Below are 25,262 nucleotides of genomic sequence, written 5' to 3'. Positions count from 1 at the left end.
TTTACCTACAAATAAACGGGCTCGTCACAATATGAAGGTTCAAGAGGTGTTGACATGCAAGGTCTGCCGCTGTATGATGACAGTGAGTCTAATGCGTTTACCAGGTAGGGTTTTGTGTCCTGGTTATTTAAAGATTGTCATACATACTTGAAACACATTAGAAACACGGCATTGTTAAACATGGGACAATGCCTGCTATTTTACTTGACCCTTAACCCCTTAAGGACTCAGCCCATTTGGGCCTTAAGGACTCAGACAATTTTATTTTTACGTTTTAGTTTTTTCCTCCTCGCCTTCAAAAAATCGTAACTCATTTATATTTTCAACCACAGACTAGTATGAGGGCTTGTTTTTTGTGCAACCAGTTGGCCGGTGTAATGCAATCACTCACTTTACCATAAAATGTATGGTGCAACCAAAAAAATACTATTTTGAAGACCTATAACTTTTTTCATTTTCCCGTATAAGCGGAGGTATGAGGGCTCATTTTTTGTGCAGTGATCTGTACTTTTTATTGATACCAAATTTGCTTATATAAAGCTTTTAATACTTTCATAATCATTAACATTTTATTTTAATATTTGGGATATTTACGCATGCAGCGATACCAAATATGTATATAAAATATTTTTTTTTACACTTTTTGGGGGTGAAATAGGGAAAATGGGACAATTTACGTTTTTATTGGGGGAGGTTTTTTTTCCCGTTTTATTTACTTTTTTTATGACTTTTTTTTACTTTTATTTTTGCACTTTAATAGTCCCCATAATGGACTATTTATAGCAATCATTCGATTGCTAATACTGTTCAGTGCTATGCAAAGGGCATAGCATTGATCAGTATTATCGGTCATCTTCTGCTCAGGACCCGTGGAAGGCAACTGAGGCAGATGATGGGACCCCCGGCTGCCATGCTGGATTATCCATTTTAGTGTCCACAATGCTGCAGATGCCGTGATCTGTATTGAACACGGCATCTGAGGGGTTAATGGCGGACATCCGCGCGATCGCGGATGTCCGCCATTACGGGCGGGTCCCTGGCTGCGCATGCCGGGCATGACGCGAGCATCGGTTATGCATGGGATGTAAATGTACGTCCTGGTGTGTTAAGTACCAGCTCACCAGGACGTACATTTACGTCCTGCGTTGTTAAAGGGTTAAATAAAGGATTTATTTTGGTACTATTTTGATATTCTAATATAGATCTTATTTTCTTTATTCTTTTGAAAGGTTGGTGTCTACTCCTACCTTGTGTTTTTTAGTCAAACTGAATGTGTTAGTAATATTATGATCATCCATCGATTCATAAAAACAAGCTTGAACAGATATAATGGAACACAAAATAACTTTGTTAAAGAGTTGCACAAATTTCTTACCCAAGATTTCCTGTCCACCATCATATGCTGGGGGCTCCCACACAACATCAGCCCAATCCTCCCCAACACAAACAATGTTTATATTTTGTGGAGGATCAGGAACATCTGAAATGAAAAAAAAAAAATTATGAAATATTTTATAGCTTAGTAACACAGGAACACCACTAGGGAAACACAGCATAGAGGGCAGCCATGATGATCTTTGCTTCCATCTGAAACCTGAATACAATGTATGTGAATGGGGTTTTGAAAACCCGATTCACGAACTTAGCTAAAAATATGGACACATTTTAAGGGATTCTATGGATTGTCGTAAGGTGAACTCCCCAATGAAATCCAATCACTATTTACACAACTAGTTACAGTCTTTAAAAAGATTCCAGTCTGGTAGTGCATTATTGGTGATTTTCAGTTTTTATGGATTATAGAAAACCAAATGACAATCTAGGTAGTACCGGAATAGAGAAATAACTTAGTACCATGTCTTACCTACCTACAACTTTGACATATAATGTAGCAGTATCTTCTCCAGAAGGATTAGTTACAACAATTTTATAGTTGCCCTCATCCTCACGTTTTGCTCCCTCTATTACAAAGCTGCTTAAATCAGACTTTGCTTCAACATGCACTCTTCCATCAATATCAGTGAATTCCTGGAAAAAATTACAAGAAATTTTTATAGTTAGTACAAACAATGTAAAAATGAATATCACTATATAGTTTAATCTCCAGTGTCATCACGTGTCATGACACTCTTTAAAAAGTAGTGCAAAAAGTTTTAAATATGTCCTCCAATTGTGTTTACTGTCCAGGACCCTAAAGAAGCTGCTGCCTTCTACATTCAAAGTGATTTGCCGCTTCTGGCAGCTCTTGACTTTCATATATAAAGGCTTGCTTTGTTTCGTTGTTTTTTGTAAGCTCCTTGACACACCACTATTTTAGCATTTTATCATAAATATGTGGTTTCTTTTACCCTAAGGAATATTTGGAGTGGTTTTATCCTGCATCTTTTGTTTTTTATTGAAAAAAAAAAAACACAATTAAGTTGGCTAATACAACCAGTATATTATCTTCTTAAGTGGCATCAAATAAATAATATTCTTTACCGCCTTAAACAATTGAATACCAGTATCCTTCAGTCATCTGGCCTTGTTGCGTCATTGAGAACATAGGACGCCATAGTGCATTGTAGGCCCTGACGCCTGACAAGAAGAGAAAGTTCACGCTCTGAAATGCAGTCATATTTGGAAGCCACAGATAACGCTGTAGGTTGTAGGAAGTGCTCATTCCCCATAAAGGAGGCATTAATATCAATAAAAGTAAAACAAGAAAAATCTGGACAACAGTGCCATCTTCTGTAAATCTTGAGCAGCTATCGTTATATAGTTTTATACAAGACCTCTTATACAGTTTATAGCTCTTATTCTCAGTTCCATCTGTCCACATATGGAGGATTCTTTCAACTTTAATCTGCCACATATTATTAACTAAAAACCATCACAATCTAAGTTTCTAAGGAATTGCAAAATCACTTTTTACATCGTATATCTTTATTATGAACTATATTGAACTCTGACCTAGACCCTCCCCCCTAAAAGGCCTTCATCCTTAATGATATTATTAAGAGAATAGAGGACCTGATCATAATACAAGTTCGACCACTCCAGTAACTGAAGTCCATCAAGAATACTATAGGTAGAGAGCTGTCAGAAATAGCCAAGTATAGTGTTTGGCCATCTCTGCAGCTCCAATAGAGAATGAATAGAGCAGTGACACACAGGCACGTCCCACCACTCCATTCTGACAGAAGACTCAGGTCCTCATATTCAAGTATGGACGTCACTAATAGGTTGTAAGCCAGCATAGTGCACTACCCGCTACCATGTAACTGGCACCCTTTGTATGTCTTATCTGTGTGCAACTATAATACTTAGCAGCTACCCCCTCCCCAATAGTTGGTGTGTGTATGACCTGTAAGACCTCCCCTCATATAACTTTGTGGCTGATCTGCATCATAGTGGGAAAAAAGATCTAACGTGACCTTGTACCAGTAACCAGTAAGTATTGCCTCTTTTGTGTGATTTTTTGGAGTGATTTTTGTCCCATTTTTCTGTTAATTTTTAATCACAAAAAGACAGGAAAATGATTGCTTGCATGTTACTTAATCACCATAATTACTTTTTTTTTTTATATAGGATAGATAACCTCTAGACGTGTCCTTCTAAAATGTTGGCCAAGCTTGTCAGTGAAAGTTGTAATTGAGAAGGCCAGTTTCTAACAAGTTTCCTGTTCCATCATTTATTAAAGCCACAAGTAATATTAGGATCTTACAATATTTTCCTTAAACCAAGTGACGGTAGGTGCGGGTTCTCCAGATATTGGGACATCAAAACGTAACTTGTTTCCAGCCACAACGATTATGGTATTGACAGGTGTTCCTCCAGAGCAGTCAAGATGGATTTTGGGAGGTTCTTGAAAAAATACAAACAGAATATTATATGGAAGCAATGGAAACACACACATTATTGTTTGGTTATTTTAGGCATGTATGAAGTGAAGTTGTAAATTCTGTTTGACAATTGAATGATACTGCAGCTGAATCTGGCTGACAACTTTTTTTTAATTACTTTTGCTACTTTACATTTTAACCCCTTAAGGACTCAGGGTTTTTCCGTTTTTGCACTTTCGTTTTTTCCTCCTTACCTTTTAAAAATCATAACCCTTTCAATTTTCCACCTAAAAATCCATATTATGGCTTATTTTTTGCATCGCCAATTCTACTTTGCAGTGACATTAGTCATTTTACCCAAAAATGCACGGCGAAACGGAAAAAAAATAATTGTGCGACAGAATCGAAAAAAAACGCCATTTTGTAACTTTTGGGGGCTTCCGTTTCTACGCAGTGCATATTTCGGTAAAAATTACATCTTATCATTATTCTGTAGGTCCATACGGTTAAAATGATACCCTACTTATATAGGTTTGATTTTGTCGCACTTCTGGAAAAAATCATAACTACATGCAGGAAAATTTATACGTTTAAAAAATGTCATCTTCTGACCCCTATAACTTTTTTATTTTTCCACGTACGGGGCGGTATGATGACTAATTTTTTACACCGTGATCTGAAGTTTTTATCGGTATGATTTTTGTTTTGATCGGACTTTTTGATCACTTTTTATTCATTTTTTAATGGTATAAAAAGTGACCAAAATACGATTTTTTGGACTTTGGAATTTTTTTGCGCGTACGCCATTGACCGTACGGCTTAATTAATGATATATTTTTATAGTTCGGACATTTACGCACTCGGCAATACCACATATGTTTATTATTTATTTTTTTTACACTGTTTTATTTTTTTTATGGGAAAAGGGGGGTGATTCAAACTTTAATTAGGGAAGGGGTTAAATGACCTTTATTAACACTTTTTTCTTACATTTTTTTGCAGTGTTATAGGTCCCATAGGGACCTATAACACTGCACACACTGATCTCCTATGCTGATCACTGGCGTGTATTAACACGCCTGTGATCAGCATTATCGGCGCTTGACTGCTCCTGTCTGGATCTCAGGCACGGAGCAGTCATTCGCCGATCGGACACCGGGGAGGCAGGTAAGGGCCCTCCCGGTGTCCGATCAGCTGTTCGGGATGCCGCGATTTCACCGCGGCGGTCCCGAACAGCCCGACTGAGCAGCCGGGTCACTTTCAGTTTCACTTTAGAAGCGGCGGTGAAAGCTTTGACCGCCGCTTCTAAAGGGTTAATACCGCACATCGCCGCGATCGGCGATGTGTGGTATTAGCCGCGGGTTCTGGCCGTTGATTAGTGCCGGGACCGACGCGATATGATGCGGGATCGCGGCGCGATCCCGCTTCATATCGCGGGAGCCGGCGCAGGATGTAAATATACGTCCTGCGTCGTTAAGGGGTTAAAGCATAAAAAGTTTTGATTTTGAGTTTAGAGTTTCATCACCTTTGACAGCAACAATAGTGCAGTATGCAGTGCTATCTCTGCTGTCAAAATGACAGAAACCATGACAGAATCCAGGCGAATCCAGTTATAGGTTAATGAGGTCTATCACGTGCCCTTGTAATCGGTTTGATAGGATTAGATTAGCAGTAGATTTTAACAAAGCCTTAACATGAAGACTTACAAGTTAGGCAAGTATATACATATTTAATTTGTTTGCCAATTTCATTTAAAATATAAGCTAACAACAAGGACCTCATATTGACCATAGAATATTATTTTCCTGTTGGGAAATGTTTTGCATTTTAACAACCAATGTGAAGGAAGTATTTTTAGTAATGATCTTACCTTCCAGTGGGACATATTCAATTTTAATCTCTGTAAAAAATAAAAGAAAACATATATAATTAGTTTTAATATTTTTATTATTGATTGTATTTTACTGTTATTAATGGCTTTTACTACTTTTTGAATAATATTATTAAGGCTAAATAATTCTATATTCAGAAAGAAAAGTCTGCATCTTTTTCATAAACTTAAGGGGGTATTCCAGGAATTTTTAGGTAATGTAGTTCATAATATAGTGTCTGTACCTGTGTGTGACATTTTTCTCACAATTCTTATGTTGTTTTCACCCCAACATTTATTTTTAACAGCATACAAAAGGACTGTTTCTCCAGGATGCAATGCGGCCGAGACCTGACTCACTAGTCAGCTGATTGAAAACCCCAGGTCTTTTGAATGGATGCAGCTCATTTATGTTTCAATGGGTGGGGTGTGTGATGTGTGGGAGGGAGGAAAATGGAATTATGGGATTGTAGTCAAAAAAGAAAAACTCAAATACCAGTTCACAAAAAGCTAGCCACAGTGTTATGGTAATGTCACAACACAGTCATTTAGCCCCAAGACAAGCGCAGATCCTTCCTAAGATTGTCCATTAGGGTGGATAACCCCTTTAATGGCAATTTGCACAGTAGGCATATAATACTTGCATAAATGTTTATAAAATATTTATTAAAAGGGTTTCAAAATGGTTTCCAGTAATGAAATGTATTACTTTACCAAGAAAGTTGAGTTTGGCAGAGAGAGACAAAGCATATCCGTCAGGTACAAAGGTGTAGTCAGCTTCATCTTCTGGTCTGACATCATCAATCACCAACTTATGAATTCTGTAGGGATCAAATAAGAGACTTATCAGACACAATTTCATTCTTGGACCACACAGGGGAAACGGATCTTTAATTTCCCAAACCTTTAAGAGGACTTGTCAGCAACTAAACAGGAGTAAAAACAAGACTGTCACTACTAGATAGGGCTTCTCATTAGGATTGCAAGCATACCGTTTTTATCTCCATAATCCTTTCCAGCACTGAAATTTTCTTAATAGATATTTAATAAGGCTCAAGAGCCCAGGGTTAGCCAACCTATCTCTACTCTGCCCACTTGGTATGCCTACCCCCCTTTGATTGACAGCCATGAGGCTTATTCTAGTTGCTCAGAGGCAGTAAATAAGAGGAGATGTGCTGGCTAACCCTGGGCGCGTACTTGGGAACAGCCCCAATTCCTATTTACATATTACTATAAAGGCTTATGCTGTATGCCCAGGATCCTGATGACTAACCCTATCTATTAATTCACTTTACTTATTTACAACACTGTTTAGCTGCTGACAGGCTTACTTTAAAGACATACAAAGTATTGCTCTATTCTATGAGAAATTCCTTTAGATGTCATCTATAAAAGAATATACATGATCTCAGGCCAGGACAACTAGCTCTTTAATAAATAAAGCCTTAGTTCTGGAACAGAACAATATATAACAGATAGACCTTGCCATATTGCGTGATTGTGACACTGCACATTATTCTTCAGAAAAGTAAGTAGTTTTTCTATATATTACGTGACTGGAGAAATTTTCCCCGATGGCCTGTGACCATGAAGTTTTGTCTTCTAATATGGGACTGGGAGAATACAGAAGCCTCCACCTATGATGGCTAGTTATGGAAGATGGCCTCTTCTACTGAGCTAAATCTTGGGGACACATCCTCGAGTTAGGTAATGAACTAAAAGGTGTTAATGTGCTTTTTACCTGCCCTTATGACTCATTGTGATACGTTTGCTTGGTCGGATCTCCACTCCATTTTTAAGCCACCTGCCAGTGACTTTTTCATCAGAAACTTCACATTTGAAGACAGCTTGTTCAGCTGCCTTTACTGTCAAGTCAGCAATTCCCTGCAAGATTTCTAGCTTCTTATCTGCAAGATGTATAACCTAAGTAAGCTTTAGTTTCTAAAGACGTAAAAAGAATCACACACATTTTGATCTGCATATCAGTACCTTCTACTACAAGTTCAGCTTCACATGCTCCACCAGTAGTTTCCACTCCATATCGTCCAATGTCTTCCTTTGTGGCCTCATTGATAATTAAAATATGTTTTTTGCCATCTTTTCTGAAACGATACTTGGTCATTTCATCACGAGTTAGCTCTACACCATCTTTTGTCCTTAAGAAGACACAAAGCTAATTCAGTACAACAGAACTCTACTTACAGAATGTAAAATAAGTTAAAAAAAAGAGAGTTGTGAGCTTTTACCAGGTAACATGGGCTCCCTCCTCTGACACCTCCACTTCTAATTCCACTTTATCACCTACAAATACTTGCTGGTCCTCAATGGGTTTTTCTATTGTCACTGGAGGCTCTAAAGAAAAAAAGAAGAAAAAACTTGGGTTTGGTACTATGCTGAAGGACAAATGGTCTCCACATATTGTTCTTTTTCCTTTCCTTGTGAGTGAATTCTTCCAAATTGTTAAAATTTCATTTTTTTTTACAGGACATGGCTGATCTCTTAAAGTCAATCTATGGTGCAGAGATCTCAGAGGTTCCCTTTGCCTTCCTCCTAGGAACTCCTAGGACTTTCAATAATTAAGTTATATTGAGTATTTCTTAATGTATTTACAAAGCCATAGTTTACATCTGTTATCCAGTTAAAGTGGATTCCCTAAAGGATACCTTCTTGGAAGTGGAAGTTCTTTTACCTTTAACATAGAGGTCTGTGGAACTCCTGTCATCACCAACAACGCAAGAATACTCCGCATCATCTGCCAGAGTACATTTATTAATAGTGAGAATTCTTTTGAGGCCAATATTCTCAAACACATATCTGTGAATAGAAAACATATAGGAATTACCTTAGCACACAAGTAAACCATTGGTTTCTTTGCATTATATACTAGGATTATGTCCTTTATTAGGTGTTATACTATTTACAGCATAAACTAATCATAATCGAAGTTTATTCCTGGACAACCCATTTAACCTTGAGTTTTTCTTTGTATCCCAAATGATACTTCTGGCAATTGTGGCTAAAATCTTTCCTGGTCTACCTGACTTTGGCTTGGTATCAAGAGATCCACCATTTTTCTACTTCTTAACAAGTGATTGAACAGTACTGACTGGCATCTCCAAGGCTTTGGATAACTTTTTATATACTTTTCCATCTCTATAGAGTTCTGCTACCTTGTTATGCAGGTCTTTTTACTCAACACATATATGGATGTGGGCTATGGGGGAGATTTAGCAAAACTTGTGCAGAGGAGAAGTTGACCAGTTGCCCATAGCAACCAATCAGATTGCTTCTTTCATTTTTCAGAGGCTTTTTTTTTTTAAATGAAAGAAGCGATCTGATTGGTTGCTATGGGCAACTCAGCAAGTTTTCCTCTGGACAGATTTTGGTAAATCTCCCCCTATATGTACGCCAAATTATCTATATTTCCAGGCATAGACTAAACTCTTCAAATTAAAGGGGAAAATGCCTATTTATTGCCTATTTATTGGTATACATTAAAAAGATACATACATAAATGTGCCACCAAAAATAAAGGAAACGTGAATTCTATAAACCAGGTAAGCTGAAGTTAAAAAAATCCAATATTGGCTGATCTCTCAGTCGATCAATAATAACCCAGCATTATGCTGTAATAGTACACATAAATTGTTGGTCAATGATATTGTATACGAATAAAAAAAAAAAAGATATTTCCCAGTATATTTGCCCGTATGCATAGCAACACTATTCACAAAGTACAGCACCTTTTACAAGAATAGCAAAATTAACATATTACAAAGATGACCATGTTCCCGTTCACAAGGAGAACCGCATTTGTTAAAGAGATAGTAACGGGAACGTTGGAAACATTACTATCTCTGTAACAGATGCGGTTCAATGCATCATTTCAAATTAATGATAAAATATTTGATCAAATATTGTTCTCATAGTCATGATTCCCATGATGAATTGTGATGATTTTAGCATCCACCAGGTACGAAACTCTCAAGGTATTTGGAGTAAATGGAGACAAAGAGAAATAGAATAACAGCATGCAAATTATATTGTTATATTGTAACACATATAACGGATTCCTTTTTACTTACTTGGCACTGGGTTTTATCACATGGCCATTTTTTAACCATTTAATTGGAAGGTCAGGGTTTGTGACTTCTACTTGCATTTTAATCTTCTGATGTTTGTCTACAGTGTAACAGTTATCGAGCCTTCTCGAAAAAGCTGCGGAATTAAACAAGAATTCAAGTCAATCATTAAAAGTGAAAAATAGTAACTGTCAGGATATTGTAAATACTAAACATTACAAACATCCCATATACAAACCCATATCCAAAAACTGTACATATGATCACAAAAATAATATAATATGGTTTGGCATAGGATTAGACAATTGCTTAATCTGGTTTTAAATTCTAATAAAAAAGAACAGACATTTGCATGGCGTAAATTGCCAGATAGAAGACAAGACAAGAAAAACTTTAAAAGAATTGACCAATGTCACTGAGACTCCAGTAAGTGGACAATGAAACCAAATATTCTAGTCAGTGACTATATATGAATGACATTACAAAACCAATTGACTTCAACAGCAACAAGCAGGAAAAACTCCTCAATCAAATGTGTAAAAAAAAGTAGGCTGCACTGGAGAGTAGATAAAACTATGGTTTTGACCATTAAAAAGATGACATTTCACCCTTCTTTACGGGACTTTAGTCAAGCAACATTGGTAACATCATGCAGTTATTGGACATCATGTGCGGGCGTGATTTCACCCTTATGAGATGGACCCCAATCAAGGAGCCCAAGAGGAGCACGGGGAGGGGAGGGATAGGTTTGGGGTGTGGATGGGGAGCAGACCTTTTCTGTTTCCCAGACGGTCCCTTTACATGAAGCTCCCAATGTAAACAAAGACTTTCATTGCTCAACAGAGACCAAAAGAGTATCCGTTTGGTCTCTATGTGGCCAGTATACTGCAAAAAAATGTAGTTTTGAATAGTGTAGTAGATAATGCTAATGTATACATTGGTATCTATAAAAACAATGTATTTAATAAATATACACTTCATTAACCTATGGGTGACTGAAAAGCTCATGATGCATCTGTTCAACAGATGCCTGTGACAGATTTCATACATTTGTATCTGTCACAGGCGTCTGGTAATAGTATACATCATACACTTTTTTTTTAAGCTTAACATTGATGTCATTATATTATCTTTAATATATATATATATATATATATATATATATATATATATATATATATATTATATATTTAAAAAAAATAGGTATAAAAGTTTCAATTTTATTTTGTCAGTGAACACATTGTTTAAAAAAAAATAAATGCCGTAATTCCAACGTTGGATACATGCTTGGCTCCACTCCATTTATTCTTTAAAATTCTTCAGGAGATACCATGATGCTGTAGTAAACCTGACACATACCATCTTGTTTCTGTACTTGAACTTTCTTTTTCTTGAGATGTTTCAGCATTCCTCTTAGATCAGTGATACCATTCTGGAAGGCAATTTTTTCATACTCGCTTGGTTTGGCATTCTTCAATATTTCCAAGACATGTGGAGGTATTCCTGCCATGGGGTCATCATCATCTTTTTTTCTTTCCACCTTCTTTACCTCTTTTTCCTTCTTTTCCCTCTCTCTTAGGTAAGCAGAAACAAAACAAGCATTCTGAATATTGAAAATAAATATGGAAAATGTTTTATTTCAAAATGACAGACAGTATTAAAGAGACTGTTTCACTAAGTTAACCACTTTCAAAATTAAAGCTAGCAGTCATAGTCATGACTGTAAGTAGTGGGCATACATGTAGTATACTTGGCCACATTTTTCCGGGCGGACATCCTGTGCTCAGCATGCTATTAAAACGATACCCATATTTACATTGTTTTTCTATAAATGCATTATTTAAAAAAATAAAAATAAACTTTTTGAACAATATAAGCCCTATTTTTTTTTCTATATCTTTTTATATATGGGGCTGTATTATTTTTTTTCATTGTTCTGGGATGTGATGAAACCACAAATCTGCAGTTTTGGTATAATTTAGCATTTACGACATTGACTGTACAGTATCATCAATGTTCTATTTAAATAGGTCTGATAATTCTGCATGCAAAGATACCAAATATAATTATTTTTATTTTACTTTTTATTTTTATTTTTGAAAAATGGAAATGGAGGGTGATTTTAAGTTTTTATTAGGGGAGGGGCTTTTTATATTTAAAAAACAACATGTTTTTAATTAAACTTTTTAATTTCCCACAAGGGACTATTATATGGACTACATGTATATGTAATTGCTGCAGATTTTAACTTCCCTATTGAAGTTAATTGGAAAAATCTGTAAAATATAGGTGACAAATCCAATGCGTGGGGCCATACCTGTATTCAAATTCTTATAATTCTTATACTTGCTGTTTATTGCCTTGGTTCTAAACCTGTTTGCATGTTTTCCTGATATCTATTTGTTATAACTTCAACTACTGCTACTGCATTCCTACCGTTATTTAGTTTTCTGGTTCCCTGTTTGTTTGTTATAGATTTTTAATCTCTTGTATCCTGACCTGTATCCCTGACCTCATACAGTTCTGTTTATTGTTTTGACTAATGTCGTCCCAGCATTTTAGTCTAGCAGAGGGACTGGCACCCAGTTGTGGAACCATCACCTAGGGCAATTACACAGGTAGGCAGGGAAAGAGTTTTCTGGGTAAGTTCAGAACGCACTTTTCCCTGCCCTATGTGACAGCACGAATTTTCTCTATCATAAAAACCTTGAGGACAAGTAGGAGGGCCTATTAGGCCTTTTTTTGGGGACCCTGTTCTCTTTCATGTACACGGCTGTCTAAAGGATTCCCTGATATAATGTTCCTTTATGAATCATTCTGATTATAATGTTGTAATAGATAATTATAATTATATAATATTATAATTACTAAACTATTTAACTTTACTCTTATTGTTCCCTTTTATAATAGTATTGATATCGACTAGACAGGAGTATCATATCTCTGCATTTGTAAGATTAATATATTTCAATATCTATTACGTTTTCTTGAGGAGAGCACTGAAATCGAGTTCCCCAGCATCACGTCTGGCCTTTCCTTCTCCACTGGGTCTAAAAGTAAGTAAAGTAAAATATTAGTTAGCAATACAGACCCTTATTTGTAAGAAAGGCTAAAGTAAAGTGGTAAGTGTTTAAAGGGGACTTTTTTGATAAGCCCTTGACACGTGGTAGTTTTTTTTAAGTGGGTAAGAATGATGCTTAAACAAAGGAATAGCTTTGATACTTACGTCCTCTTAAATGCTTTCAAAATGTTTCCATCATCTCCGGCATCTGCAATAAAAATGTAAGTTTTATTTTATATAAACATGGCAAAATGCCACCTACGTGCCGTGTATAAACTCCAAGCTATGGCATGAGGGTCAATGTACAATCAACATTATAGTACAATATCTTCTGGATAATGCACTGAAAAACAGAAGTTATATAGTGCTATAGTAGTAGAAAAGGATCCATTAGGAATATATCTATTACAAAATATGCCAAAAACAGATCTGTTTTGGACTCCATGTTACCAATGTGAGTTTAAAGGCTAAAGCTTTAGTAATAGCTTGATTATTCCCTTTCACTATTATTATCCCTGTACTGTGACATCACTGTGTGTATTATCCCTGCACTGTGACATTACTATTATTATCCCTGCACTGTGGCATCACTGTATTTAATATCCCTGCACTGTGACATCATTGTGTATTATCCCTGTACTGTGACATCACTGTAAAAACGTGACCAGCAGCAGATGCACAATAGTAACTGTATTATATCATTAGGACATCATGGATGTCTATAAAATTATCAAAATTACTAAAGTGAATACGGCTTCATATATGATCTCCACAAAGACAAAATGATTCAAAAAAGCGCAAAGGAGTCATTTAATTAAAATATAAAATATATGTAATTTTATTGATAAATATTAAAAACATGCAATTCATAAAAGATAGGGGGGAAAAAACTACAACCACTGGGGGAGGTTATACAAAAAGGGGCGACACTACCTGCTTGTGCATCAATTCATGACAATAAATAATGTGTATGACGTGTAAACAAATTTAAAGTGCATAATAGGGGCTTGCAGCAGCTTTCATAAGGTGCATTAACGTGAATAAATACCAGCATACATACCAAAGTACAGATGTAAAGGTGTAATGGTGAAACCAAGCAGGAGTGACGCCACCCCAACGATCGTTTCGGTGATACCTTCGTCCTGGGGGTGGCGTCCTAACAGTGCATGATGGTATAAATATACAGGGTAGCCAATCAGAGTATACTTTTCAATTTTATATAACACACACCTGAGTGATAAGTCTGTTCCTCCTCCAGGATTGGCGCATGACGACCGGGCCACCGAACGCCGCGGTCCTTCCGGGTATCTGTACTTTGGTATGTATGCTGGTATTTATTCACATTAATGCACCTTATGGAAGCTGCTGCAAGCCCCTATTATGCACTTTAAATTTGTTTACCCGTCATACACATTATTTATTGTCATGAATTGATGCACAAGCAGGTAGTGTCGCCACTTTTTGTTCAACCTCCCCCAGTTGTTGTAGTTTTTTCCCCCCTATCTTTTATGAATTGCATGTTTTTAATATTTATCAATAAAATTACATATATTTTATATTTTAATTAAATGACTCCTTTGCGCTTTTTTGAATCATTGTGACATCACTGTGTATATTATCCCTATACTGTGACATCACTGTGTATTATCCCTGTACTGTACATCACTGTATTTATTATCCCTATAATGTGACATCACTGTGTATTATCCCTGTACTGTACATCACTGTGTGTATTATCCCTGTACTGTGACATCACTGTGTGTACTATCCCTGTACTGTACATCACTGTATTTAACCCCTTAAGGATGCAGGGTTTTTCCCTTTTTGCATTTAAATTTTTTCCTCATCACCTTCTAAAAATCATAACACTTTCAATTTTGCACATAAAATTCCATATTATGGCTTATTTTTTGTGCCACCAATTCTACTTTGCAGTGACATTAGTCATTTTACCAAAAAATCCACAACGAAACGTAAAAAAAATTAATCGTGTGACAAAATTGAAGAAAAAATGCAATTTTGTAACTTTTGGGGGCTTCCGTTTCTACGCAGTGCATTTTTCAGTAAAGAAGAGACCTTATCTTTATACTGTAGGTCCATACGGTTTAAATGATACCCTATTTATATAGGTTGGATATTGTCGTACTTGTGAAAAAAATCATAACTACATGCAGGAAAATGTATACGTTAAAAATTCTCATCTTCTGACCCCTATAACTTACGGGCTGGTGTGAGGGCTAATTTTTTGCACCGTGTTCTGAAGTTTGTATTGGTACATTTCTGTATTGATTGGACTTTTTGATTGCTTTTTATAAATTTTTTCATTATATAAAAAGTGACCAAAAATACGCTATTTTGGAATTTTTCTGCACGTACGCCATTGACCATGCGGTTTAATTGATGATATATTTTTATAATTCGGACATTTCCGTACACGGCGATACCACATATGTTTATTTTTATCTACACCGTTTTTTTTATGGGAAAAGGGGGGTTATTCAAACTTTTATTAGGGAATGACCTTTATTAACTTATTTTTAACTTTTTTTGCAGTGTTGTAGCTCCCATAGGGGGCTATAACACTGCACACACTGATCTTTTACACTGATCCCTGCAAAGCCATAGCTTTGCATGGATCAGTGTTATAGACGGTCGATTGCTCAAGCCTGTATCTCAGGCTTGGAGCAATCAAACGCCGATCAGACACGACGAAGCAAGGTAAGGAGACCTCCGCTCGCGTGCTAGCTGTCCCGGTCAGCCCGACTGAAGCTTTCACTTTCATTTTAAAAATAGTGATCAACTTTGATCGCCGTGTCTAAAGGGTTAATAGCGTGCGGCACAACGATTGGTGCCACATGCTATTAGCCGCATGCCATTAGTCGCTGGGACCGACCCGGTATGACGCGGGGTCATGGCATGACCCCGCTTTAAATACCGGGACCTGGCGTAGGGTGTACAGGTACGCCCTACGCCCTTAAGAAGTTAATATCCCTGTACTGTGATATCACTGTGTATTACTGTATCTCTGTACTATGATATCACTGCATTTAATATTCCTGTACTGTGACATCACTGTGTATTATCCCTGTACTGTGACATCACTGTGTGTATTTTCCCTCTACTGTGACATCACTGTGTGTATTATCCCTGTGCTGTGACATCATTGTGTTTATTATTCCTGTAGTGTGACATCACTGTGTGTATTATCCCTGTACTGTGACATCACTGTGTATTATCCCTGTACTGTGACATCACTGTGTGTATTATCTCTGTACTGTGACATCACTGTGTGTATTATCCCTGTACTGTGACATCACTGTGTATATTATCCCTGTACTGTGACATCACTGTGTGTATTATCCCTGTACTGTGACATCACTGTGTGTATTATCCCTGTATTGTGACATCACTGTGTATTATCCCTGTACTGTGACATCACCGTGTGTATTATCCTTCTACTGTAACATCACTGTGTGTATTATCCCTGTACTGTGACATCACTGTGTGCATTATCCCTGTACTGTGACATCACTGTACTGTGACATCACTGTATGTATTATTTAAAAAGCTCTGTATCATATACCTTTCCCCTTGCTCACATTCTGTGAGCTCCTGGCAGGAGAAAGTGGGGATTCCCAGCAGGGCAGGTGCAACGTCACTGAAGCCTGCGAGAGCTGTGCCTCACCATGCCCCGCACGCACTTTCTGAGTTGGTCTCCTGCCAGGCTGGGAGGAGACCAAACTAACTGTTTGACTTGCGCAGGGAACAGAACAGAGCCACCTAATGGATGTTTTTTTCAATCACATTAAAAACATATAAAGGTTGAGAATTCAAATAGCAATTAAATAGCAAAGTGTCTTATGATTATATAAGGAAAAAATGTATTCAAATTTTAGATTGGTGACAGGTACTCTATAAATTTAGGTAAGTAATAGCATATTCATTAATTGCAATCCACAAACTAGCATCATGATTTGGTCTCGGTCCTGAGAAAGTGGATCTTCCTCAGATACAGTGTTGTCTTTAGAGTGCACAAGGGTTTGGCAGGCAATGACGCATATGCTGCTTGATTTTTAATAAATTAGTTTTTTTCTACTGCTGCATTTTTGCCCTTTATTGCCCCCTCCAGCCTTACCGTAATCTGATGGCCCATTCTGCAAGTAACTACAGCAACCTGTTCTCTGCAGTATGTCATCTTTATCTTCTAGTTATTTTTACATTAAAACCAATTTAAATGTAATAACCTGTTGATATCAGCTGAATTGTTGTACCTTTGGATTGTTTGCTTAAAATGACTGTTGAGTATAACACTACTCCCCCCATTTGTTCCTCTGTATGTACTTTTGTACTTGTTCCTATGAATGAACTCATTTTTCATTTGTTACAACTTCCATACATGAGTTGGTTATCCTTTTTGTATTATATAGCTATATTTTGATATTTTATGTATATGTACTGGGGTTATGGCAGAGTTTGGCAAACAGGGTGCCTCTAACTGTTGCAAAACTACAACTCCCACCATGTCCAGACAGCCTTAGGCTGTCTGGGCATGGTGGGAGTTGTAGTTTTGCAACAGCTAGAGACACTCTGTTGGGAAAACACTGGGTTATGGGCTTGACCTCTCCTCTCTGATGTCTTCTGTATGTGTCTATACAATAATGTTATTATGACCTGGTGATTCAGTATCTCAAAAAAACTGAATAATTTACCATCGGAGACTGATTTTTCCAAGACTGCCAACATATTAATTGTTTTTTCTCCCATATAATATTGGGCAATGGGGTGACGTACCTGATTCGGCCCCTTGGGTAGACATCTTTGTGTATCCTGTATAAAGCAACTTCTTTGGTAACATATGAAACCCTTTTAAAGTGCTACTCCAGTGGAGATTTTTTTTTTTTTTTTTTCAAACCAACTTGTGCCAGAAAAACTTAATCCTTCCAGTACTTATCAGCTGTTGTATGCTGTAGAGGAAGTTGTGTAGTTCTTTCTGCTGACACCTCTTTCCATGTCAGGAACTGTCCAGAGAAGGAGTGGTTTGCTTTGGGGATGTGGGATGTGCTCCTTTTCTGTAAAGTTCCTGACATGGACAGAGGTGTCAGCAGAGAGCACTGTGGTCATACAGAAAAGAACAACTCAACTTCCTCTGGAACATACAGCAGCTAATAAGTACTGGAAGGATTAAGATTTTTAATAGAAGTAATTTACAAATCTGTTTAACTATCTGGGGCCAGTTGATATGAAAAATATTTTTTTTCCCCACCGGAGTACCCCTTTAAGATACAAATCCATCTCTTATACCTGTGTGTATAGTAGCACTTGAGAAATATTACTTTTTATATGTATTCTTACCTTGAACTGATACAGAAAAGGTGCAGTTTTCCCTGTTGTCAGGTGAGCTTACTTCACATCTGTATCCCCCATTATCAGCCTTGACTGCTTTGAAAACCTTTAGCCCAAAATGGTACAGCTGCAGAAATATGGTAGACAATATTATACATACATGTTAACAACTTGGGAGGCAAAGAGTTTCATCTCTAGATAAGTCCTTTATACTATTAAGACCTTGGACTGGAATAGTTACTTTAGTTCTTGATATTGTCCCGCACGCCTTCTGTGATATTTTACAAATTCTCCATTTTGAACCTAACTAGAGATGAGCGAACTTACAGTAAATTCAATTCGTCACGAACTTCTCGGCTCGGCAGTTGATGACTTATCCTGCATAAATGAGTTCAGCTTTCAGGTGCTCCTGTGGGCTTGAAAAGGTGGATACAGTCCTAGGAGACTCTTTCCAAGGACTGTATCCACCTTTTCCAGCCCACCGGAGCAACGGAAAGCTGAACTAATTTATGCAGGAAAAGTCAGCAACCGCCGAGCCGAGAAGTTTGTGAAGAATCGAATTTACTGTAAGTTCCCTCATCTCTAAACCTAACGAAAACCTACAATTTATGCCATTACATCCATGGATTTACATAGAAAGCTTTACTCATTGTTACAATTGTCCAAGAAGTTCCACCAAATGAGAGGAAAGAATGTGGATGAAAGGAAGGGGTAGGTGTGAATCATAAATAAAAAAAAATGCAGACTTCAGGTGGCCGTTTGGTTTGGTTGACATATATAAAAGGATCCCATATATTTATAAGAGTTTCTTATGGTGTTTCTTAAAGCTATCAACTGTTTCTGCTGTGACCAACTCCAGAGGTGATTATTCCATTAGCCCCAAACTCTGATAAAGCTCTAAGGAGCGAAACATGTCAGGGGGGGCTATTTGTCTTTAGTTTTTAATAAGCCTGTGTCACCAGTCTCATTTATATATGTTGTAGGAGTGCAACCATCAACAGTATATTTGATGTGATACGCACAGTGTTATACGCCAGTGGGTGCATGCTCTCTTTATGTTATAGTGACGTACATTTATTATGAACATATATAAAGGTGAAGGATAAAAAATAATCTGATTTTGTTACATCTATTCCCATAAAATCTAGCTCCAATCAGCCCCATAACCCCTTTAGATACAATTTTGTTACAAATTTCAATATTGAGGCATCTAATATTAGAAAAATACTAACTAAAAATTGGCCCATTATTCAAAATGATAAAATTCTAAATCAAATAATTCCCCCAGCTCCTAATGTCACTTACAGACGTTCTAAAAATCTTAGCAATCTGTTAGCCCCCAGTAGATTTTCCGAACATCCGACACCACAAAATATTCGTACCTTTAAACCATATTGTTTCCCCTGTAAAAAAAGTTGCTGCCTTTGCTGCGAATGGATCATTCAAACTGACACTTTTTCTTCTCATTTCACACAACAAACATTTAAAATAAAAGATTCATTAAATTGTGACACCACTTTTGCTATCTATCTATTAACCTGTGGTTGCGACCGCCAATACGTTGGCCGCACCACACAAACGGTGCGCTCTAGGATGATCAAGCACAGATGGAACATAAAACATGGCTTTTTGTTGCACAGTTTGTCCCGACACTTCACTCTTCACCATCAAAAAAATACTGAAACATTGAAATTAATCATTTTAGAAATCATCCCAATTCATTTACCTAACAGAATACAAAGATTAAATAATCGTGAATCCTTCTGGATTCACAAATTACATACTTTGCACCCTCAAGGTTTTAATGAATGTATCGATACAGTTAAATAATCTGATAAATCATAATATTACATTTCCCCTAATAGATTAATCTCTAAAATATTACATCTATACCCGTTTTTTTCGTTGTTCCTTCTGTGCTGTTCATCCTGGAGCGTCCTATCCAGGATATTGTTTCCTTTTCTCCTACTTGTTTATTGCAATTGGTTTATGGTTATTTTATTTTTATTATTTTTATTTTTATTATTTTTATTATTCTTATTATCTGGTCGCTTTTCATTGTTTATCTATTATTATTTATTCTCTATTATCCAGGTTCTTTTTTTTTTTTTTTTTTTCCTCCTTGTATACAAGGAAGATAAATGTATACATTTTTTATTTTTTTTATTTTTTATTCTTTATTTTCTATTTTCTATTTTTTATTTATTATTTAATATTTTTTTGTTTTTGTTTGCAAATTTTGATTTTATAAATATGTTGTTATTCTTCTATGAGTATTCACACCTTGCGTCTTGGCCGGGTGCTGTATTTAATACCGCACTAGTTATTCTAGTTCATTTCCCCTCCCTCTTTTCTAAGTAGTGTTCACATGTCATTCTCGGGTCAGTCGCGATATGTATTATCGCACTGTTCATTTTACTGTATTTGTACTGTCATTTCCTATTTGGTGCAGCGATATATAATCCAATTTTTTGCTTTCTGAACTAATACATATGGTACCTTATAGGTCCATATGTTTCTATACTATTTATTTTGAAATAATATCCAACTTGCGTTGTTGAATGCCGCACCGGTGACCAAGCGGTGTGATTGCTTAAGTCGCTTGTGGAGTATATTCACACCACATGCGATAATTATATTATATGTTTATGTGATTACATTGTGCTTCTACATTATTGTTTTATTTTTTTGTGATTTTTGTCTGTCTCTCTATATATATTTATTTATATTTTTCTATATTTTTTATATATTGTCACATTCATATGTGGATATGTAATTTTATGCAACAACTCTTTCAAAAAGTACTCTAATGGTTAATTCCTGGAGGTATATATATCTGTTACCAGCCTTCTTGTCACTATGCCGGCTGGCAGGTAGTGGATCCTCTGTGCCAGAGAGGGATTGGCGAGGACCGCGCTAGTGGACCGGTTCTAAGTCACTACTGGTTTTCACCAGAGCCCGCCGCAAAGCGGGATGGTCTTGCTGCGGCGGTAGTGACCAGGTCGTATCCACTAGCGACGGCTCACCTCTCTGACTGCTGATGATAGGCGAGGTACAGGGGAGTAGACAGAAGCAAGGTCGGACGTAGCAGAAGGTCGGGGGCAGGCGGCAAGGTTCGTAGTCAGGGTGGATAGCAGAAGTACTGGTACACAGGCTTTAGACACACAAAACGCTTTCACTAGGCACAAGGGCAACAAGATACGGCAAGGGAGTGCATGGGAGGAGGTCAGATATAGTCAGGGACCAGGTGGAAACCAATTAGCTAATTGGGCCAGGCACCAATCATTGGTGCACTGGCCCTTTAAGTCTCAGGGAGCTGGCGCGCGCGCGCCCTAGAGAGCGGAGCCGCGCGCGCCAGCACATGACAGCAGGGGACGGGAACGGGTAAGAGACCTGGGATGCGACTCGCGAGCGGGCGCGTCCCGCTGTGCGAATCGCATCCCCAACGGCCATGACAGTGCAGCGCTCCCGGTCAGCGGGACTGACCGGGGAGCTGCAGGGAGAAAGACGCCGTGAGCGCTCCGGGGAGGAGCGGGGACCCGGAGCGCTAGGCGTAACAGTACCCCCCCCTTAGGTCTCCCCTTTTTTTTGTCCGGTGACTGCCTCCCCTGGGATGAGGACACCGGGAAGGAATGGATGGTTTCCTCAATGGCAGGCAGTACAGCAGGAGTGGGAATGGGGAGGGAGGGCAGAGGGCGAGGCCTGGCATGGGGCAGTGTGACACCAGGATGAGGGCCATGAGGAGGCACCGAGGCTTGCCTGAGTGGACTGGGAGGGGGGGAGAGGCATTTTCTGTGGCAGGCAGAGTCCCTAACGACCTTAGGGGGACCGGATACAGGAGGAACCACAGGGTCACGGCAGGGAGTACTGGGAACCGGTTTAAGGCAGTCCTTGAAGCAAGAGGTACCCCAGCTCTTGATCTCCCCTGTGGACCAATCCAGGGTTGGGGAATGGTGTTGAAGCCAGGGTAGTCCAAGGAGAATTTCGGAAGTGCAATTGGAGAGGACCAAAAACTCAATTTTTTCGTGATGAGTTCCGATGCACATTAGGAGGGGCTCCGTGCGGTAACGCACGGTGCAATCCAACCTGGCTCCGTTGACCGCGGAAATGTGGAGTGGCTTGACAAGACGGGTCACCGGGATGCGGAATTTATTCACCAAGGACTCCCGAATAAAATTCCCAGAGGCACCAGAGTCCAGGCAGGCCACGGCTGAGAGGGAAGAGCTGGCTGAAGGCGAAATCCGTACAGGCACCGTGAGACGTGGAGAAGCCGACTTAGCATCAAGAGACGCCACACCCACGAGAGCAGGGTGCGAGCGTGCGTTTCCCAGACGTGGAGGACGGATAGGGCAATCCACCAAAAAATGTTCGGTACTGGCACAGTACAGACAAAGATTCTCTTCCTTACGGCGATTCCTCTCTTCCAGGGTCAGGCGAGACCGATCCACTTGCATGGCCTCCTCGGCGGGAGGCCTAGGCGCAGATTGCAGTGGAGACTGTGGGAGAGGTGTCCAGAGATCTAAGTCTTTTTCCTGGCGGAGCTCTTGATGTCTCTCAGAAAAACGCATGTCAATGCGAGTGGCTAGATGAATGAGTTCATGCAGGTTAGCAGGAGTTTCTCGTGCGGCCAGAACATCTTTAATGTTGCTGGATAGGCCTTTTTTAACCTCTTAAGGACCAATGACGTTGTGGAACGTCATGGCACCCTGGGCTTTAAGGACCAATGACGTTCCACAACGTCATGGCATTTTCCGGTCTCTGCCGCTCGCCGGGCAGAGATCGGAACTGGATGCCTGCTGAAATCCTTCAGCAGGCATCCAGGGCATACTCCGAGGGGGGCCATGTAGGCCCCCCATGTCGGCGATCGCCGCAAATCGCAAGGGAAATCGCCCTTGCGATTTGCGGCGATACCGGGCTGATCGGGTCTCTGGGACCCGACCGCCCGGTAATTTTGCATGATCCCGGCTGTCACAGACAGCCAGGACCATGCTGGAGTATCGGAGCGAGGTGGCAAGCCGGCCACCTCCTCCGATCCCCTGCGATCTGTCGGTTAGTTAACCGACCAATCGCAGGGGGGGGGGGGGGGCGGTTACTTCCTCCCGTCCTGCCTGGCCCCTGAAAGTCCGGAGAGGACGGGAGGAAGACCGGAGGACGCGGCGGGGGACGGGGGAGTGCTGGGGACCGGCCCCGGTACTTACCTCGTCCCTGAAGACCCGGATCCCTGAGATGAAGACGGCGGCGGAGGAGACAGGTGAGTAGATCTTCAGCCGCGGTCGGGCCCTTTACAGCAATGCACGTCGCCGTAAAGCGACATGCATTGCTGTAAAGGGACCCTGTAAACTACAACTCCCAGCATGCCCAGACAGCCCTTGGCGTCTGGGCATGCTGGGAGTTGCAGTTTTGCAACATCTGGAGGTCCACAGTTTGGAGACCACTGTACCCTTCCAGATGTTGGAAAACTACACATCCTCAGCATGCCCTTACTGTCCAGGCATGCTGGGAGTTGTAGTTCTGTAACATCTGGTCCTTCAGATGTTGCAGAACTACAACTCCCAGCATGCCTGGACAGTTTTGGCATACTGGGAGTTGTAGTTTTGCAACATCTGGAAGGGCACAGATTGGGAACCACTGTATTAGTGGTCTGCAAACTGTAGTCCTCCAGATGTTGCAAAACTACAACTCCAAGCATGCTGGGAGTTGTAGTTCGGCAACATCTAGCTCTAAAGATGTTGCCGAACTACTACTCCCAGCATGCCTGAGAATGCTGGGAGTTGTGGTTTTGCAACAACAGGAGGCACACTGGTTGGGAAACATTGTCTGTTTCCTAACTCAGTGTTTCCCAACCCGTGTGCCTCCAGCTGTTGCAAAACTATAACTACCAGCATGCACTGATGGACTGTGCATGCTGGGAGTTGTAGTTTTGCAACAGCTGGAGGTCCCCCCCCCCCACTGTGAATGTACAGGATACATTCACACGGGCAGGGGGCTTACAGTGAGTATCAGGCTGCAAGTTTGCGATGCAGCAAATTTTGCGCGGCAGCTCAAACTCGCTGTAACCCCCCGCCCGTGTGACTGTACCCTAAAAACACTACACTACACTAACACAAAATAAAATAAAAAGTAAAAAACACTACATATACACATACCCCTACACAGCCCCCCTCCCCCAATAAAAATGAAAAACGTCTGGTACGCCACTCTTTCCAAAATGGAGCCTCCAGCTGTTGCAAAACAACAACTCCCAGTATTGCCGGACAGCCGTTGACTGTCCAGGCATGCTGGGAGTTTTGCAACAGCTGGAGGCACCCTGTTTGGGAATCACTGGCGTAGAATACCCCTATGTCCACCCCTATGCAAGTCCCTAATTTAGGCCTCAAATGCGCATGGCGCTCTCACTTTGGAGCCCTGTCGTATTTCAAGGCAACAGTTTAGGGTCACATATGGGGTATCGCCGTACTTGGGAGAAATTTCTTAACAAATTTTGGGGGGCTTTTTCTCCTTTCACCCCTCATGAAAAGGTGAAGTTGGGGTCTACACCAGCATGTTAGTGTAAAAAAAAATTTTTTTTACACTAACATGCTGGTGTTGCCCCATACTTTTCATTTTGACAAGAGGTAAAAGGGAAAAACGCCCCCCAAAATTTGTAATGCAATTTCTCCCGACTACGGAGATACCCCATATGTGGGCGCAAAGTGCTCTGGGGGCGCACAACAAGGCCCAGAAGGGAGAGTGCACCATGTACATTTGAGGTGATTTGCACAGGGGTGGCTGATTGTTACAGCGGTTTTGACAAACGCAAAAAAAACAAAACCTCACATGTGACCCCATTTCGGAAACTACACCCCTCACGGAATGTAATGAGGGGTGCAGTGAGAATTTACCCCCCACTGGTGTCTGACAGATCTTTGGAACAGTGGGCTGCGCAAATTAAAAATTTTGTACAGCCCACTGTTCCAAAGATCTGACAGACACCAGTGGGGGGTAAATGCTCACTGTACCCCTTGTTACGTTCCTCAAGGGGTCTAGTTTCCAAAATGGTATGCCATGTGGGGGTTATTTTGCTGTCCTGGCACCATAGGGGC

General features: G+C 39.5%; 1 protein-coding gene across 2 annotated transcripts in view; it reads right to left on the bottom strand.

Moving 5' to 3' along the window:
• LOC130293704 (myosin-binding protein C, fast-type-like) overlaps positions 1–25,262 on the bottom strand; it is a 93,075-nt gene that overhangs the window by 31,932 nt on the left and 35,881 nt on the right. For both annotated transcript variants that reach the window (XM_056542721.1, XM_056542720.1), the window contains exons 5-18: positions 18,190–18,307; positions 13,003–13,045; positions 12,758–12,826; positions 11,136–11,350; positions 9,780–9,912; positions 8,384–8,508; positions 7,941–8,046; positions 7,684–7,850; positions 7,436–7,601; positions 6,409–6,515; positions 5,695–5,724; positions 3,707–3,846; positions 1,869–2,028; positions 1,376–1,480 (exon numbers count right to left, since the gene is read on the bottom strand). In XM_056542721.1, the coding sequence (XP_056398696.1) occupies positions 1,376–1,480; positions 1,869–2,028; positions 3,707–3,846; positions 5,695–5,724; positions 6,409–6,515; positions 7,436–7,601; positions 7,684–7,850; positions 7,941–8,046; positions 8,384–8,508; positions 9,780–9,912; positions 11,136–11,350; positions 12,758–12,826; positions 13,003–13,045; positions 18,190–18,307 (1,684 nt within the window). The remainder of the gene's footprint in view (positions 1–1,375; positions 1,481–1,868; positions 2,029–3,706; positions 3,847–5,694; positions 5,725–6,408; positions 6,516–7,435; positions 7,602–7,683; positions 7,851–7,940; positions 8,047–8,383; positions 8,509–9,779; positions 9,913–11,135; positions 11,351–12,757; positions 12,827–13,002; positions 13,046–18,189; positions 18,308–25,262) is intronic.

Source organism: Hyla sarda, chromosome 10 (assembly GCF_029499605.1).
Source record: "Hyla sarda isolate aHylSar1 chromosome 10, aHylSar1.hap1, whole genome shotgun sequence".
In the NCBI taxonomy this organism is placed as follows: domain Eukaryota; kingdom Metazoa; phylum Chordata; class Amphibia; order Anura; family Hylidae; genus Hyla; species Hyla sarda.
Note: the sequence above shows the minus strand (reverse complement) of the source record. Positions and strands in the feature narration are given on the sequence as shown.